Source organism: Centruroides sculpturatus, unplaced genomic scaffold (genome assembly GCF_000671375.1).
Source record: "Centruroides sculpturatus isolate CEXI.00-Female unplaced genomic scaffold, Cexi_2.0 scaffold994, whole genome shotgun sequence".
Taxonomy (NCBI): Eukaryota; Metazoa; Arthropoda; class Arachnida; order Scorpiones; family Buthidae; genus Centruroides; species Centruroides sculpturatus.
Genome location: NW_019385346.1, coordinates 243,707 through 263,886, shown reverse-complemented (window position 1 = coordinate 263,886; position 20,180 = coordinate 243,707). Strand labels below are relative to the sequence as shown.

The 20,180-nt window shown below is 31.1% G+C and overlaps 1 protein-coding gene across 1 annotated transcript; it reads right to left on the bottom strand.

Annotated features, from left to right (window-relative positions):
* Window positions 1–13,999: 13,999 nt before the first annotated feature.
* LOC111637924 lies at window positions 14,000–19,946 on the bottom strand. The gene is made up of 4 exons (XM_023383534.1): window positions 19,813–19,946; window positions 19,604–19,727; window positions 14,240–14,426; window positions 14,000–14,058 (listed from the first exon to the last, which is right to left on the bottom strand). The coding sequence occupies exons 1-4, from the start codon at window positions 19,893–19,895 to the stop codon at window positions 14,000–14,002; spliced, it is 453 nt and encodes a 150-aa protein (XP_023239302.1). The 5' UTR covers window positions 19,896–19,946.
* Between the last annotated feature and the right edge of the window lie 234 nt (window positions 19,947–20,180).

Here is a 20,180-nt window from a genome sequence, read left to right as displayed (position 1 = left end):
GATCACATATTTGGTAAGATTGTCTTGGTAAACTAAAATAAATTTATAATTTCCATCTGGGGTAGTTAATAAATCTATTAGATCAACCTGACAGCGTGAGTTCATTTCACTGTGAAGTATAGGTCTGACGACAATGCCCTTTTTCAAAGTCTTCTGTTTCTTTTGGCAAGGTTGACATAGCTTCAAATATGTCATAGTAGCGTCAACTGTTACATTTTTATACTTGCGATTACATTCCTTAAGTATCCGTGTCTTTCACCGTAGCCAACAGCAATATGCGTTTCCTCGAGAATGTTGACTATGTCCTCGTAACAAATGTAATACCTTATTTCTCCATCCTCCTCCTTCATAGGCGCAATTAGTTTTTCTTTGCCGCCTATAGGCAAAATTTCGTAACGCTCTATACGCCTGTAATGAACAGCTTGTTTCATTTTCATGTTCTTTGCAGCTTTTACTTCCTCCAAACATTTTACGTATTTGTCCCTATTGAGATAAATGTTATTATCTTACTTGCTTGCAACGAGCTCGTCCGTTATTTCATAAAATCGCCGTTTCACACTCATCTTGATCCATAAATAACTTTTAGACAGAGAAATCTCAAACAAGATTAGAATTAACGTGCGCGTTCTAACGTGTCAAACGATGGAATGCGGCGAGCGAAGGCGGCGGTGCGGTGGGGTGCGGGAAGCGGTGACTATGTTTTCAACATTTACCATATCTCTGAGGTAAAACCTAAGATATACCGAGTAAATGCTAATAAAAGTTCGAAATTAACGATGATCACAGAACACTTCGGACTTTTACCACAAAGATTTGGTAAATCTTAGGTTTTACTGAAAAATCTTAGGATTTACCATAGTTCGAGCATTTACAGTAAGAGATACATCAAGATATCAATCGCTGGTTACGCTTTATACACAACAATCGTTCCCAGCATGCGTCAACAATCATTCCATCATTCAAATTAAGTACATTTGCATGTTAGGCGATACAAAAATGTTCTACAATTTTTCTTTCTAAATTATTTTCTATTTTATACAATATTTTAGTATTTTTTATACTTATATTACAGTTAAATTCTCTGCAATGTAAAATCCATGATGATTCCATTCTTCTCAGTCTAATGGCTGCCTCATGTTCCTTTATTCTCAACTCCAATCTTCTTTCGGCTTCTCCAATGTAATAATTTGGACTTCCACATGTACTGTACATGACATTCTGTATACTATACCGGCAATATTAAATTGGTCTCTGGCGAATTTTCACTATTTATTATACTAATAATGTTTGATTAATTGATTAATAATGTTTGTAATAATTGACATCTTATTCTTTTGATTCGCAACTGTGCATATAGAAAATTCTTTAAATATCGGTTTATATTTTTCAAAAATATTAGTAACATAAGGAAACCTTACTTAAGAAATATCTTCTATGTTATTTTTAACATTAAATCTACATTTTAAATATAAGTTATACCACTTACAAAGAATATACTTTGGATAATCATTTAACAGAAATCTTTTAAACAATTGTTTTACTTCAGTATTTATATTTTTATGCTGACTTGTTCGATTCAATATCTTTCTCAATGTATTTAGATGAAACTATTTGAGAATCATAAACTATTATTATGTCATCTACGTATCTTGCCTAATATTTAATACCTGTTAAACTCGAAATTCTTTTACATATTTTATTCATATAGATATCAGCCAGTTTTGGTTCTATGACCGATCCCATGGAAATACCTTTCTTCTGCCTATAATACTCTGTAGAAATTTTAAAGTAATTATTATTAAATACAAATTTTATAAGTTCCATTATATATTCAGGAACGTTATATATTTTGAGACTTTCTATTATCATTTCTGGAGTGATCGACGGATACATAGACTTTATATCGAGACTCATAATGCATAATCTGAATTTTTTTTCAAAAAAACATTTCAAATTATATAAAATAGTTCTTCTGAAATCCACAAGATGCCTGCGAGTGTTACCAGGTTTATGTGTTTTAATTCTTACATTTAACTTAGGTTCTCTTACGTTATTAAAATCCAAAATATTCTCAACTTGATTGGCTGAAATTTCACTCTTATATTTTTCTTAATAATTAAGTAAGATTGTTTTTAATTATTTCAATAGGATTCCCTGATAACAATTCATAATCATCTGATGAAATTATTTCTAATTTTTATAGATAATAATTCTTTTTTTATAATCACCAACTTTTTTATTTATCCGCCATAACTAAAGAAATATGTTTTGTATTAAAAATTTAATTAATCTTTTCATTATATTAACTATTTTAACAGCATTTTTAACTATTATATAACCACTATTTTTATTTTTACCTTTAAATTTAACCAAATCTTTACTTATGGCTGTTCTTAGTTTCTCTTGTTCCTTTTTACTTGCTGGAAGTTTCCTTATTTCATGTTCTATTTCTGCCATTATTGGTAAGTTCTTAAAATTCATTGGAAGATTCATACTTGTACCGAAAAAAAATCTTAAATAATGGACTGGTTTTTCAACATTTGTAAGATTAATTATTGATTTTTTAATCCGTTCTTTTTCCACTTCAGTAGGGTAATCGAATTTTTCTGTTAGTTTAATATGTTTATTTAAAAAATATTGATCATGAACATTATTTTTTATATTTTTATCTCTATTATATTTTTCTTAAAATCTTAAATTTCCTACGTAAGTTATAAATTTCTTTACCTGTTTTTTAAATCGCCAATCTTATTATTCATTTTTCTATTTTCATAACATCACCCATTCGAATACTGGAACATATAGACGGAAATAGAAAGAGTATAATTATACTTGTTTTTTTAACTAAAAATTTTTTACTTTTAGTGTGTAAATCTCATTTTATCAAAGAAAACGAGTCAAGTGTTTGCCCCCTTTAAAAAGTATTGAGTTAATTGATTGAGTCTTCTTGATTATACAATATCTTTCTTAGATAAGATTGAACTACCGCCTACTGTAAACCTATTCGAGCTATACTGCCCAGCAACGTCAGACATCTGCCCAATCTCTACTTTTGTTATTATACTTTCGAAAATATAAACCGACGCGAAGCTTAACGTTTGCCCGTCTGATAGACTAGCGAATACTAGGAAAATATTGTGTCTGTGAAAAAAATAAAAGACGGGAATTGCGAGGGAGTCTCTCAAAGTTCCGAGGAACACTATCCAATCAGAATATACCAGATTGATCTTCGATGTTGACGTCTCCCGCTTTCCGAAAGGTTTTGAACTGTTACCCGAAGACAAGAGAAAAGTAATCTGTATTAGTAATTTTCCGTCGCTTCTTTTTATGTTTGTTCAGTAAATGTTCGTTATCCCAACATGTGTTCGTTGCCAATCATAAAAACCTTTCGCGAAAATGTTCGTTATCCGATTTGTTCGCTATCGGAACTGTTCGTTAACCAATCACCCACTATTATTACATTGACATTTCATTTGGAAATTCATATGTTTAGGATTATATTTGTTAACTTTTCATATCTTATCCTATAGAGTATCAGAAGTTCGATGGATAAACTTAAGTGATACTTAGCTTCGATGGAGAATTACATACTTTAACGTACAGTATATACACTTATATTTTCACGCTTATAATCCAAAAAATGAGCAACAGGCAAAATGAGACTACAGTGTTACCAATGCATCCATTCATCAACTTTCTCACACCTTCCTGTGCAGGCACACTTTCATTTACGCTTATGGTATAAAAAATACTGCAGCTTGATAAGGATTACATTATTAAAGCAGCGGGAAATTTTACGGTAGCAGACAAACACTGCTTTTTAGAATTTCCCGATAGCCACATCACGTAATAACTGTATACATCATATAGAATAAATACCTCAATTATCACTGTTTTATATATCAAGTATAACTATTTCTTTATTTGTTTCTTATATATTAACATGATAAACAATTGTTTTTTTCTGTCACAGTTAAATGCTTAGGTAGACACTATATATTGACATCACTCTATATTCAAAAATTTCTTCTGGGCCAATACACGTTTCGGATATACGCTCTTCTACATTCGGCTTTTCTTCTAATATATCTTGTTAGGAGGTTCTCAATAATATACATTTTGCTTAAAAATTACATTTATTTACAGTTAAAAATTTCTACGCTTAAACAATTTTGGCATATCACTGAACGGTACTTAGTTCACACTTGCGATACCCGAATTTACAAGGTTTTTGTTCGTTGTGGCAGAAAAATTATAAAAAGATTACTAATGTGTAAGTAGTATGAAGCAAATTTACAAGAAGAAATCATATAAGTATACAAATACAGCAATAAAGGTGAAGATGAACTTTATGCCACTTGCGAGACATATGACATTATCATAATAAATCATACTAAATATACTTACAGTTATTTAATTGACAGAGTCTTATATTATCAACATATATAATCTATATATAATTTGCAACGTTTATCATACAACAAAAATTTTTGAATTTTTGCCTGTCTTCATTTCCGTAATGTTTTGATCTGAAGTTACTGTTTCTTGCGATGTTCTATTTCTTAGCACGTTGGACAGAAGACTGCTCAATGGGGATTCGAAGAATACAAAAAAGAACAGAGCAGCAATCAGTGACAAGAACATAACAAACGAATATATCATCCACTGTAAAAAAATATATGCAATCAGTTATGAAAAACTTCTCAAAAGTGTAATCGAAAGAACATAAAAGAAGTATTTTAATTGATCAACAAAAATTGCAATGTTTTTCCGCTCAATTAAAGTATACATTGGGATAAGTGAAAAAAATTTTGAAAATATTCAAAACTATATTGCTAAACTAGACTCCCCCAATATAAGTATTAAGCACATCTGCCTGGTTGTAGCGGTGGGCTTAATATTCTAATCATCACTCAAAGCTATGGCTTTGAGTGATGATTAGGGTACTGTAATAATGATCAGTCAGAGGTACGAAAATGATACAAGGCCTGGTAATTGATAATAAACTGCTTAAAACACAGGTTAAAAACGTGGGTGACATTAGATAACAGCTGGAGAATAAGTATTAAAAAAAGAACTAGCTTATCTAAAGTGGCTAGAGACAATCTTCCCATATTCGGTGAAGTGCAATATGTAATAAGTAATGTCAAAACGGCTAAGAAAAACTAGGCAATTCTTGACCTAATAAGACAAATTTTGACTTTAGACACTTATTCTCCAGCTGTTTTTTAATGTCACCCACATTTTTAACCTGTGCTTTAAGCAGTTTATTATCAATTACCAGACCATGTATCATTTTTTGTACCTCTGATATATCAGACTCTGTACATCTACACAGGAATTAATATGACATAAGTTCTGGGCCAACAAGTGTCATGGACCAACAAAAATTGAATTGTTATCATAAATTTTTTATACTTTTTCATAAACAATGAGCATCAAGTTAGAAAATATAAAACTAGCATAATATATGTTACAGGGTTTCTTAAGAGGAATGATCTTACAATAATAAAAGCTGACAAGGTTAAACAATTAGTAATAACAGACAATAATAATCAAATAAAAAACCATCAAACAAATCAATAATGATAATTATATTCAATTAAAAAATAACCCGTACGAGGAAATAAAAAAACAATTAACAAAACTGATTTAAAAAGTTATCTAAATAATAACGTTAGTAATAAAGACAAAAATTATATTCTTTATTTCAAAAATGATAGAACCCAAAAATTTAATATAAGATTAAAAACTCACAAATTTAGACCTATCGTAGATTTCAAATGTTCCATCTTTTATAATTCAGAACATTACATAAAACAGCAGTTACAATACATAGATAATTCAATCTAAAGTGTAAAAAATGTTGAAATTGTTATTAATAGATTACAAAATTAAAAAAAGATAATACTGATAGATTGATGAGTTTAAATATAAAAACTATGTGCTCCAGTACAAATTTAAAGATGATAAAATGCAGTTTAGTTGAATTTAATATACATAAAACTTTAATAGATTTAATACAATATGCATATAGTAAAACCTATTTTGAAGTTGGCGATAAGTTCTATACACAGATTGATGGTATTAATATGGGGTCGAAGATAGGGCCAAAATTAGCAGAATCAGCAATGATTAATATTGATAAACAAATAAATAATATCAAGGAAGTTAAATTAATAATAAAATATGTTGATGATTATCNCGTGCTATGTGTAGTTTTCGCGGAAAAGTGAAATATAGGGACACACACGTTCATGTATATATATATATATATATATATATATACATGAACGTGTGTGTCCCTATATTTCACTTTTCCGCGAAAACTACACATAGCACGTGAATGGTGTTTGTATGTGGTAGTAGCACCAAGTCTCCATTCGTGCACTATGAAGGTTGCGTCTCGATAGCTATAAGAGTGCGGGAAATATAGGGCTGAAAGTGGTTGAAAGTGGTTTTCTATTTCGAATGTTATGTTCGAATTTGTTCGAATTTAATTTAATTCGAACATAAAATTCGAATATTGGTTCTATTATAGAACGATCGTAAACGTTCCAGAAACGTTGAAAATTGTTCGTTTGACTGGACGTAAACAGGAGACGTTCAGAAATAGAATCGGGACCAGGTGTCTAATTAGTCTAAAAACGGGGGACCTAATTCTTGCATTCTGTGAAAACGAGTAAGATTGGCTATAATGTAATTATCTTAATATTCACTATCGTTACTTTTTGCCCACAAATAAAAACCCAGCGAAGCGGGTCCTTGCAGCTAGTTCAATAATATAAATAGTAACATTTAGTTTGATATTGAAAATAAAGAAAATAAACAAATTAATTACCTGGATATTACTATAATGAATAACCCGGATATATTTGACTTTATAACTTATAAAAAATCGTGTAACGTTGATAAAACTATGAATTACCATTCTTACATCCCTGAGTATATGAAAAAGAAGCCATATATTATGGAGTTAAAAAACATACATCTGATAATCACAATAATGAAATTAAGTTATAAGAACTGGATAAAAAATTTATACTGAATAATTACACAAAATTTAAACTTACTCTGTGAAAAACAAATTTTTGAAAAACAGGTATTCAAAGTATAAACATGAAACTACAAATAAAGTATTTCCGTATTAAAAAACATTTTTGAAAACTGCACTAATAGCCTTAAAAAAGATAAGATCTGCTTGGCCCCGTCTATGACCAATAAGATTTCACATAATATTTATAGTTATACTAGATGCAAGGACACGCATCGCTGGGTTTTTATTTGTGGGCAAAAAGTAACGATAGTTAAGATTAAGATAATTACATTATAGCCAATCTTGCCCGTTTTCAGAGAATGCAAGAATTAGGTTCCCCGTTTCCAGACTAATTAGCGAATTTTTACGTTTAGTCAAACGAACTTTTTTCAACTTTTACAATCGTTCTATAATCGAACCAATATTCGAATTTTATGTTCGGATTTATTTCGAACAAATTCGAACTATTTCGAACAAAACATTCGAAATAGAAATCTACTTACAATCACTTTCAGCCTCATATCACCAGCACCCTTATAGCTATAGAGACGCAACCCCCCTGGTGCACGAATGGAGACATGCGGCCACTACCACATACAAACACCATTTACGTGCGATGTGTAGTTTTGGCGGAAAAGTGAAATATAGGGACATACATGTCTATTTATATATATAGTAATAACAATAATATAAATGGTTTAAAACACAGTATGTTGATTGATTGGTTTTTGTGATATGCAGGTTCTTTTTCTCCATACCTTTATTTATAAATGTATTTTAACAGTAGAAAAATAATGTAAGTTTAATACATCTTTATTAATCTACGCTAACAATTGTCAAAAATGTTTTTTATATATTTTTGTATTTTATTTATTTACTAGCATTACAGTCGTCCTCCCTATAACACGGGTTCCTATAGTTTGGATTCCTATATGACGGCGAGAAAAACTGCTATAATTCGGTAAAACTTCATCGGGCAGCCGAACTACTTTCCGCCGTTCAGCGCTACGCTACAGAGAGTTTAGGCTAGTAAGTTGAGTTTACTATCGTCTGTACAGTATGTAAATTAGGTACCGTAACTCTAATACAGCACTAATTTTATACATTTCTTGTGAAAGAAACATTTTTTAGTCAACTGCCATAAAAATTATTTATATTAATGATGTCTCCAAAGTTCAACGAATTTTTCGCAGAAAAATAACTTATCAGAAATCGCGGCCACCGTTTGGTGCGCCGCTCCGCGATGAAAACAAGATTAAGCAATGGCGACGTCGAACGCTGCACACTCGGTAAGTAATCCTACAATTTTTGTTTATAGCATAGCTTATACGGATTATTCCCCAAAATATATACGTATTTTGGAAATGTTGAGTCGAATTAGTATAGGATTATTAATTTTATGGAAGAAAACCTTTCAAACAGCCGTAGTCCGTAAAGTGCATAAGTGCCAAGCTGTGATTGTCACGGACTCGTACAAAATGGATTCATAAAGAACGGAACGTAACTACCGTGTTATAGGGGGTCGACTGTATTGTATTCTTGTTATATGAACATTTAACACTTATAGAACTCTTTGAGAATATACAATAACTACTCATGGTTTTTAGGAAAATTTGTTCTTATGTAATGTAAGTTCATTGTTCGTTTTTAAAGATATTGTTCTTAAATTATGTATATCTTCCAATGTATGTTAATACGGCTTTAAAATCTACATTTAGATATAAGTCTGGGTAAAAAAGAGGTATACCCTCTTTTTCTTCTTTTAATTTATATACTTGAAAATAGTAAGTGATAGTTATAATATTTTTGATAATATATTTGTTTTGATTTTTAAATTCTTTTGGATTTTATATTTTATTAATTTTTATTGTTTTTCAAAACAGCACTGAGGAGGCGTTGAATTATATTATACCAGTCTGAAATGCATATGTAAAAATGTTCAATTTGACAATAAATTCATAATTCTAACCGAAAATTGCGGTCTACCATAATTTTTTCGATTACAGAGACGTTTTTGCATTAAAATCTAACATAAAACAATTCAATTATATTGTGTATGTAACTAGTTTATAGTTTCCACTTTTTGTTGATATTTATAACGGCTGAGCAAACTGTCGTGTTTTCTGTGGAAGCTGCATGGCAAGAGCGTTATTATAAAAATGGATACTAATGCTAAAGCTATTCACTGGTGTGAGACTACCGACAAAAGAGGTTTCTCGGTCGGGTTTTAAAAACCATAGCTAAGTGAATTTTGGTGGTCATAAATGTTTCAGAGGCAGGTTTAACCTTTGTATCTAGTAGAGGTTGCTCTTATATTGATTTGACTAACTGCGCATGATGTAGTCATAAACAATTGCAAGTTTGTTAATTAATCAAACCACTAGTGAGCATAAACTGATTATGTATAAGTATGAGGTGGTAGCATACTTGATTTTTCAAGCGTACATTTACTTTTGATTTTTTAATAGTGAAAATTGGCGCAGATTTAGGAATAATCTAGTTCAAAATTTATCTTTAAAAATCTTTGATGTATTGGAAGAGAGTACAGTTCTATCCAGTACTGCACCCATATACGGTGTAGTATCCGGAATGCTACGGTAAGTGCAATTCTTAGAAAAAGAAATAAGACAAATAGCTCCTAAGTTGTGTTGTGATAAGATAGAAAGCCAAAACCAGCAAATGTATAAGAAGAGAAGGGATTCTAAAGTGTGCTTGGATAATACTAGGTGTGAGTACCAAAGGATTGCGAGCTTAACTATAAAAAGATATATGAGAGTAGGATAAAAAGTAGTTAGTGTCGAGAGTTGGCAAAGGTATGTGTATACCGAAATTATAGGTGAACTATTGGGTATGCATTTCAAAATTCTAACAAAAAAACCTCAAGTATATTTAGGTCTTGGTAATGTGATAAACATGAAATATAATAATACAGAATTACTAAATTAAACCTCAGTAGCAAAGTACTCTGTTTCCCAATGGGATGAGCAGGAAGGTGATATGGCTCAATACCAAACAACAATAATGGTACATAATTATGGTATTACCAAGTATGTAATACAATGTGTTAAAGGGGGTGTTAATACGTAGGATAGTTTAAAAGAATGGTGTATAACTCAGGTTTTTATTTATATTTATTTTATGATTATACGGTGCATAGATTTATATTGTTTTATGATGTATTGTACTGATGTATTGTACTGTACAGTACATAGTTTGAGATAAGGTCCCAACGTTTAATTAACTTTGTTAACTTTGACATAAATTTTATGAGGCTTCTACAATACTTTGTTGTATGGTATTGTGAGGTTTATATATATGGAGACATAGAGTATTGTTATAGTTATGTACGTATAGTTATACAAGGTTTCATATAGGTTATATATATATAGGGGAGATCGGGGCAAGATCGGCATGTTAAGCTTTACTTAAATTTTGTGTAATAAATACTGCTGTAAACTGAAAAAAAAGCTTTGCATATTGTCTATTGGAATGTTACCTTACTATAGAACTGGTTAAAATCAGTTTGGAAATAAAAATAATTAAAATAATTACAACTTTACAAGAAGAGAGAAATTGACGAAGTTGCCCCGGGTATAGGGGCAAGATCGGCAACTTCTCTCTTTTTGTAAAGTTGTAATTATTTTAATTATTTTTATTAAAGTTGCCCCTGGTATAGGGGCAACAGTAATGGGGCAAGATAGGCACGTATATAAAATTATGTTATTAACAATGTATAAGTTGGAATTCACTATTAAAACAAAGAAATACAAATCCAACACCCATTTAATATTATTACAACGAAATGCAAGTTCAAAGACATATATACATGAATAACAAATGCAAACATGTTTTCATTTATCATCTGTTTGATTTTTATCCTTTGCTTCTAATGTGGCTTTATGTTGCCGATCTTACCCCGCTAGTCATGATTTCGAAACATTAAGTACAACCCTGAGAACAGAATGCCAAGCCACGATCTGGCCACGTGAATAAGTTGAAGTTACATCCTTCTAACAGGAAAAGTAACTTTCGTTATCATGGAATTATAACAAAACCTGCCAATTCAATATAAATGGAAAAAAAATATTATATGGAATTGAACGAAAATGAAAATTTGCTTGATAATTCAACTACGCTTGTTGGAGAACAATAAAAACACTACACTCAACAAGCCACCAATAAAACTCAACTGCCTAACCTATAACTAAAGTCTCCTTTTAATTTGTTTTTTAAAAAAAGCGCTTGACAAACTTGCCCCGCTTGCCGAAGTTGCCCCGATCTCCCCTATACGTTTATAAACATGTGTATAATGGTTGTTTTGTATGGTTATATATACGTATAGGTTTTATCTAGGTTTACAAGTATTTTATGATTATATATGTTAGGCTCAAAGACCGAAATCGCTCATTGAGCGAAAAAACATACATAATGCGTTGTGGTCGTTTCAAAGCGGCCACAAAGCGAAATTCGCGTCGTGGCTTTTATGAGATTTGACCACTACGCGTTTTGGTGATTAAGAAAATCCATAACGCCTTCTGAACAGCAGCTGATGCAACCACGATACGAAGGATAGCTTGTAAGTTGTCAACGGGCGCATTGCAAACACTTGTAAAGTTTGTATTGTGTTTATTTTTGACCAGTGCTGCCGATTCTAGAGTAATTACCCTTTTCTAGACTAATTTCAAGCTTTTAGAGTAATGTTTCGGGTAGTCTTATAATTAGGAAAATCTAGGTAAAATTATCCTGATGCCATTTCTCATCGCTCCACAAGTTTCGGTGGAAACGTTTTAGCCTATAACCATTTTGTTTCTGCCTATAACTGGAGAGTTTTAGGATAGGTCAACAGAAGCTAAAGAATTAATGCAATTTGATGCTAGGTACATGGGTGTACACTGTACAGTGATACTTCGGTTTTCGTCGATAATCGTCCGAAAACAATCGGCAAAATCCGGAATCGACGATAACCGAAGTAAACGAAAATCGAGGTATTACTGTATATTATATCCGAGTAGGATTTCGTTTTTCTCGACCTTCGTTGAATTCAGCCATTGACACTCTCCATATATCTGTGATAAAGCCTAAAAATCTTAAGACATTTTAGTGTCTTAAGATATTAAAATTTTCAAAAACAATAAGAATTGTTCTGATTATTATTTCACAATAATAGTACAGGGATCTGCGTCATAGAATCATTCGTCTTCTTTATTTTTATTCGAGCTCGAGCTCGGAGAGTTTTCACAATTTAGAGTAATTTTTTGCAGTTGAAATTGGTTTTATTGTTCTTGTTAGGATGCCTCCCAGAAATGTTTTAGCTGTTGTTAGGAGCGTTAATCCATCAGATCTTTATCAGTTTCACTGTATATAGATTTTTAACTACTCGTATATTAGTGAATTAGTATGCTATATATTAGTGAATTAGTACTAATCTACATATTGACATTTATGATAATGGTTCATAATGTCTAGTAGAAGGTTGTATTGCACTTAAGTCGGTGGGACTTGCTTGTACGCTCATTCAGATACAGCAACGGGTGGCGGTGGGACCACCGGGGACAGAAAACTGAACTGGAAAGCAAAAATCTGCTGCTGGTGAAAACTGTTGATATATTCTGTATGACAATAAGAACAGTCTTTCCCCAGATTCTAGCACAATTGCAGCAAATTACGAAAAATAATTTAGACTGGGTAACAGTAAGTAAAATTACAGAAATTTTATGATGAACTCGCACAATTACAGCTGAATATAAATATTCATTAATAGAATCAGTGCAATCAAGCATGCAGCAATCACATCGGGCAATGTCACAGTTAGTTTCTCTCGTTTAAACAGCAATGAAAAGACAAGTTATCATTTCTACGAAGTAATGTTGCGGCCGAAAGTGAACTAACTAATCATCACCACCAGAAGACTCGTAAAAAGATATAAAAAGCCCTTTCAAACACGTGCACAGCACACTTTTGATCTTTTGTAATTTCTAGTAAGTGTGACTACAACGATTGCGAATGCTGAACTTCTTGTTGAAAAACAGCATCACACTAATTTGAAAAAATTACCTGTAGTCTGTCGCAAAAACGATTTCGAAATACATGTAATAAAATATAAGAAGATTTTTTTATCTGTTTCTTTTCTAAGTTACTTTTAAAATTATGCAATATGCCGAAAATTCTATGAATAAATATGGAAATAACAAATAATTGCTACGTTCAGTATTAGCGTGTACTGATTTGTCTGTTTTTAATTTTTGTGTACTGTACATATTGTTTGCCTGTGTGTACCTATTTTTCACCCTTATACAAATTTTTATGCCTATATGTCCCAGACTTAAGAATGACTTAAATTATCACATAAATGAAAGCGCATAGTTCAATTGGCGAATTATTAAAGATCAGATTAGAAAGTCTATTCCGTAACATGAAAATTTTCAACTTTACCAAATTAAACTGTAAAACACCTGTAGCCTTTCTCATACTGCAAAAAACATAAAATGTAATTAGAGCGTGAAGCAGATATATCCAAACATACAGACTGTTTAACACCACAAAAATACGAAGAGATAACAAGCGATTGACGGTTCCTGAAAATAAAAAAAAAATTAAATTTTTATAACGTGACGGTTGGACTTTAATAAAAAAAAAGAAGTAAATGTACACAAAAAACAGTTTACGGTAAAGTGATTATTTAATCTTTTTCGAGTGACAAATAAATAAAAACGTTTAAACGAATACGGATAATTTCTGAAAATAAGGAAAATCGGATTACTTTAGTCAGAACAGTTTGAAAATTAAACTGAACTAAGTACAACTTCCAGGCTATTAATTTAATATTCGAGAAAACTGTATCGGTAAAGTAAATGAACTTGTTTAGATAATATAATATAGATTGGATTCAATATAAATATACAGTACTTTACGGTATGAAAGTAATAATTATCTAAATAACTTTAATTAATTCAGTTACTGTATTTATTTCTTTAAATAGTAGATAAGCGATGTATCATTTAGCAAATTGTATTTTACTTCAGCTAAAGGTTTAAAACTAAGTTAACAAACGTAATTAATAAAATTAAAAATTTAGCTTTTTACCAGTTATAGTAAATTAAACACAGAATAAAATAGATAAAACGCCGTAAATGTATTTATTGATAACTATATTTAAATGGAAAAAAATCGATTGTAAACACTGGATAATGAGAACTGCCTTACCTCCGTGACCTGTGACACAAGCCACTGTCAACCAAGCTAATCCTACGGTCCAAGCAAATGGAGCAATGCACTGAAAGGCGATGATTATATTTTCGTTGGCCATAATATTTTTCTTATAACCATGCGCTCCAAAAATTGATAATGTCATTAAGACAATGCATCCGGTCCAACAAAGTAAAACGGTAATCTACAAATTTAAACGGGAAATTCTTAATAAACGGAATACATAAAAAGATTTTTAGTTTTGATTATAATACTTTCTGTGAATTGAAAATAAATGTTTAAAAATTTAAAGAGAACTGTCTCATCACTACTGTCAAAATTAAGCTTTTTGTATTTTAAGTAAAAATAAATAATATCAATGCTATTTTTATATCGAAATCTCGTAACAGATAGGATGCCAAACACAATTTTATTTATTATTATTAATAATATAAAAGTCATTTTGAAATAAAATCTTATATTAGCCGGGAAAGTTATGCAGCTCGTTCGTAGATTTTTACTGTTCTATTCAAAAGAGGAAATGGAAATTTGGTTTATTAGTGTATGGTGTGTTAATTTAACAGCCGTCACAATTTAATATAATAAGTCACGACAAAAATATACAAGCAACGTACATCATCAGAATTCTTTGCTCAAAATAATAATTTGAAAATTCTGCCAACAGAACTGTAATTTTTATTAACAAAATTTAAGCTTTAAATTAGTTTCAGTGAAAAGAATTACTTTAAATTGTCAAAATCTAAATTACAGCATTATACGAATAAGTTTGTACCTTAGCTTAAAAAAATTATATACTTTTCTTATAGTAAAAGTTTACCAAACATAAAATATTTGTACACCAGTCTAACAATTCTTTTATTATGTTGTAATTATTTTCAAGTTTGACAGCCAGATGGCGAAGTGGTCGAACTGGCCGCCTACTGCTCTGGGTTACGCGAGTTTAAATCCGGTCCCCCTATCCGGATTCCAACCCGGTTGTCAGTTCGGATATCTCGGTCTCCGACCTTCACCACTCGGCCGCCCCATTGTGGGTCTGGCGGAATCCATAACAGTCATGCTAAAAAAAAGGGCCCTCTTAGTGAGAACAGGGCGACAAGAGTTTAAACAACTTTTCCGAGGGTTAAAAGATCACATCTAAATACAGATCACCATAAAACCGATGACACAACCATCCCGCAAAAGAACAAAACACAAGCAAAAAAGAACACGTGTTATATGAGCTGCCAAGTTTTTAGATATGGGCTGATCGAAATTACTGTAATGGTCAAAGTTCCTCCCGTCACTCTACTTCTGATAAACGCAAACTTAATTCAGAGTTTTTCAAATTACTAAGACTGCAGATGATAAACTAAAGTAAAAGGTTTTTAGCTTGTCCTCACTCATCATTTCAGTCTTAAACGATAAAACTTAGAGAAAAAAATCGATAAATTAAGCTTCAACAATAAACTTTCGAGTTCAGAATGCCAAAATAAGAACATTTTATTTAAAAAAGTGAATAAAACCTGTTTGTTTACATTAAAAAAAAATATTGTACGGAGACAAATATTAAACGTATCGGAGACGATGGCATTGTTAAATACTATGTCGTAAGATAATGAATACTCCCAGTCATTTATCTTCGATAATTAAAGAAAAGATTATCTATTGAGAAATCAGAATCAGAAGATGTTCTTAAAAAAACAGTGACCTACCATATTAGCAAAATTTAAGAAGGTATTGAGTACCAAATAGAAAGTTACTGTGTACGGTTGATAACAATGCACATTGCGACTTGTCATTACAGATGAAGAGAAAATTCAAACATGACATAAGAGTACATATGAATACTACAATTACACACAGAGGCCTTGAAAGCTACAGTTAAGATTAAAAAGTCTAAACTTATCCGATGACATAAACCGAATTTTCTCGGTCTTACGAAACTCTACAAAGACTGCACTTTCGAAGTTTGGAACAAAAGTGTATCGTCAGATAACACCAAACATAATAGGATTTATTCAGATAAGCGAAATCAGTGTAGACCATATAGATAAAGTTAAAAATTGATCTAGAACTACAAATAATATTGAAATTTGGTACGGGTGTCGTCATTATCTTCGGTGTTAATGCTATTTTAGCCGGAAAACTGTGTTCTGTACCTAATAATATGGATAGTGTAATTTACACTTAGATGCTATCGTTGCAATCTGTTGAGTATTATCGCATTGACAGCTCTTTCATTTATAAACGAGATAATGACTCAAAACATATATCCGTGAGGGCAACGGCATGTCCTCGGAATCACAATATTAATTTGCAATCTGGCGTTATCAGTCGCCCCTATCTCGAGAAATTGAATGCATCCAGTAATACCCTTCTTAATAATTAGTCACTTAGTTCACTGTGTTTCCGTGACCGAAAGCATTCGCCAAATTTGGGACGTTGCAGGATGAATAAAACAATATAACATTGCACGAATGCGGGAAAATTATTACAGTATTTTTATACACGATCGCATTACAAAAGTTTTAAAGGAAAAAGAGACTACACAGGTTAAAAATTATTTTACAAATCAAATATATATTATTGTTTACATCAAAATCCTCGCAAATACACAGGTACAGTACAGTACAGTATATTGAATGTTGCTATTATGAACAAAATTTTTTCATTGTTAAAGTAATTGTAAAATTAATTATTTAATTATGTGTATACTAGCAGGTAGGCCCGGCGTTGCTTGGGCAAAAGTAACGATAACTAAAATTAAGATTATTACGTTACAGTCAACCTTACCTGTTTTCACAGAATGCAAGAATTGGGTCCCCTTGTTTCCAGACTAATTAGAGAATTTTTAGATGGGTCTAAAAATATGTTCGATTTCACAGAATGCAAGAATTGGGTCCCCTTGTTTCCAGACTAATTAGAGAATTTTTAGATGTGTCTAAAAATATGTTCGATTTCTCGCAAAAACGAAAAAATCTGTATCTGCGTCTTGCACGTCTCTTTCTCTTAACAATTCCATTGTTACTTAAAAATTCTATTGTTATTTAAAACTTTCATTGTTACCTAACACTTCCATTGCTGATGGAAGTGTTAAATCTTAATCCTGTTTTTCTCCCCCGCAGGGGAATTTCGAAAAATCCCTTCTCAGTGTGCGTTCTCGTGTACATAACTGTGTACCAAATTTCAATTTTCAACTCCTAACCGTTCGGGCTCTGCGCTTATTATTATTATCATCATTATCATTATCAACTCGTCTCGATTATATATTAGATATTGCATATTACATAGTGTTTTCGTGTTAAACGAGTTTTGAAACATTTTGAAGTTTTTTCTAATTATCTTTTATTCTTTTGAAGGAATTTGAAAATACTTACTTCAGTAAACGCAGTATTTATTCCATTTAATATAATACTTTTGATGTTAACATTTATTAATAATATTAAATATTAATTTAAATATAAGAATTAATTATAACTTTTTTATTAAAAATTTTAAATATAGTAATCATACAGATATAAAAATTCCCAATCGTAAGAAACTACGAATATTATTCATTTTTTTGTAACGTTTCCAGAAGATCAATTTTTTCGTCTTCGATGAATACTTAAATGAAGATTTTAAAATTGCAAAATCAAATTTTAAGTAACAGCAACGAGTTGCTAAACTTTCCCGGCAACATTGGGTGGTGTCATCTGTTATGATATTTTATTAAACTTTTAATATTTTTAACAACTGTATTTTAAAATGGCAGAACGTTTAATTTTAATAAGTGGGATGGGTTTTATAAAAAAATTGTAAATTCTAATAACAAGTAAAATCTTCGTAAGGTTCGACCCAGCGCGAGATACAAACGACTTCCTTTACTCCCTTTATTCCCGCTCGACTTTTGATCACAAAAATTTAATACCATTAATTTCCATAATAAAGCAACGACCTTGCCAAATTTCAGAAAAATTCAACAAAAAGCACGTGAATTAATAACTTGAAAGAGTTGAACAAAATCGCCGTACAAGAATGAGATAAATAAACACTATAGCTCACCGTTGAAAACAATAGTACCCTTAGCGCCTCTTGTCCTCATTCTTTTATTTATAAACTACTAGCAGACCCCCACCACGCGTTGTTGTGGCTCAAAATGTATCTATTATAAATGTATAACACTTTCCCGGGGGGGGTAATTTTTCGAAAAAACCCTTCTTAGTGTACATTCTCCTGACGTACCCTATTAAAACGCAATCAAAAACGAAAAAAAAACCGCATCTAAAATAGTATAATAGGAGCAGAGTTCTTTACGATAAGCCTTAATCCTGTCCATCTCCCCCAGTGTGGAAAATTGCAGCATGTATATTATATAAAAACACTTGCGCATTCGAATGCAGCGTTGTGTGAAAATTTCAAAGGAATCGGTAGGAACAAACAAACATTACATTTTTATCTATATAGATAGATAGAAGATGATCTGCTTTAGTTTATCCTCACAGAAAAGCATAATGCCTCACAGAAAAGCAAACTTAGGGTGTCATACTCTTAGCGCCATCTGTTGGACATAAAAGCCTTAACCTCGATTATATATTTTAATTTATATGAATGTTTAACGGAATAATATACAGCCTATGTCCACCCCGAAGTTCCATTCTAAATATTGGTGAAAGAATTTTTGAAATCGGATAAGAAGTTTAGTAGATACAAACTTACTTACAAACATTACCTCTTTATAATATTATTATAGATGTTACCGAATGCAGAAAGTAGGGTGCCCGTCATAAAACAATCAACACCGACATAAATGAATACAATTTAATAATTTGTTCCATTGTTATTTTCTTTTGTTTTTTTCTTTCTTTTTTTCGTATTTTTTGACACTCCAAAAACAAGGACGGCTACAGTGTCATCCATAATTAAAGATTAATCGTCCTGTCAGCATATTCTTAAAAACAGGCTCGATAACTGAAAATTTACAGAATCGAAATAATTTCAGAAAATTTTATATACTAAAATCGTTAACATAAAAATATTTAATTCAAAGTCGAGATTTTTTCCATTAATCTTCGACTTCGAGAAGGTTTAGTTATTGGCTGCGATTAACTATATGATTACTTCCGATATAAACCGGATGTCATGTTATTTCAGTTCATAACTTTTTTCTCCAAAACAGTGAGAAAGATGACGAGCAAAAATCTATTATTAAAGGGAATGTACGATGTACGAGGGTCAACCACTACTAAACTGAAGTATTACATGATTTGTTGAATATTACATTCTTTAAATTAAATGCATTAAAAACATTTAAAATGTGACTAAAATTACAGCCGGAGTTATACCCATGTCAAAATAAATAATTACTCGTGTATATACGTATATATATATATATTAGTATACCTTTCCAAATGTGACCTTTTTCTTCTTTCTTAATATATCTCCAATCAAAGCACCAAAACAATAAGTACCAAGATGAGAATAATATGGTTTAAGATAGTTATAAGCAACATATTTATAAGTTTTCCTACAATAATAAACGAAAATATAAATTAGTTTCTTTTAGTAATAACCATCCATGATCAAAAAATAAAAAAGTTAAAAGTTTATACTCAGAAGCTGCAGGTATTCCAAACATCACGTAATATCTGTTCGAAACTACATCAACTATATACATGATAATTCCTGTTAACATTAATACAGTTATGACGAGTCTTCCAAATCTGGGCCATCTGCAAAATAATATTTAATACATAGCAAAAAAATTCAAATTATCAAGCATTCGTTAAATAATAATACAGTCGAGTCCGCATAAGGCGTCATAGGTATAACCAGACACCGTCGGTTAAGTACAGTAGAGCGTCGTTCATCCGAATAAATTAGGGACTGGGGTGGTTCGAATAACTTATTTTTCAAATAACGAATCATGTACTAAAAAATATATTAATTTATCCAATGTTGAAATTTCTTTCCGTTGCGT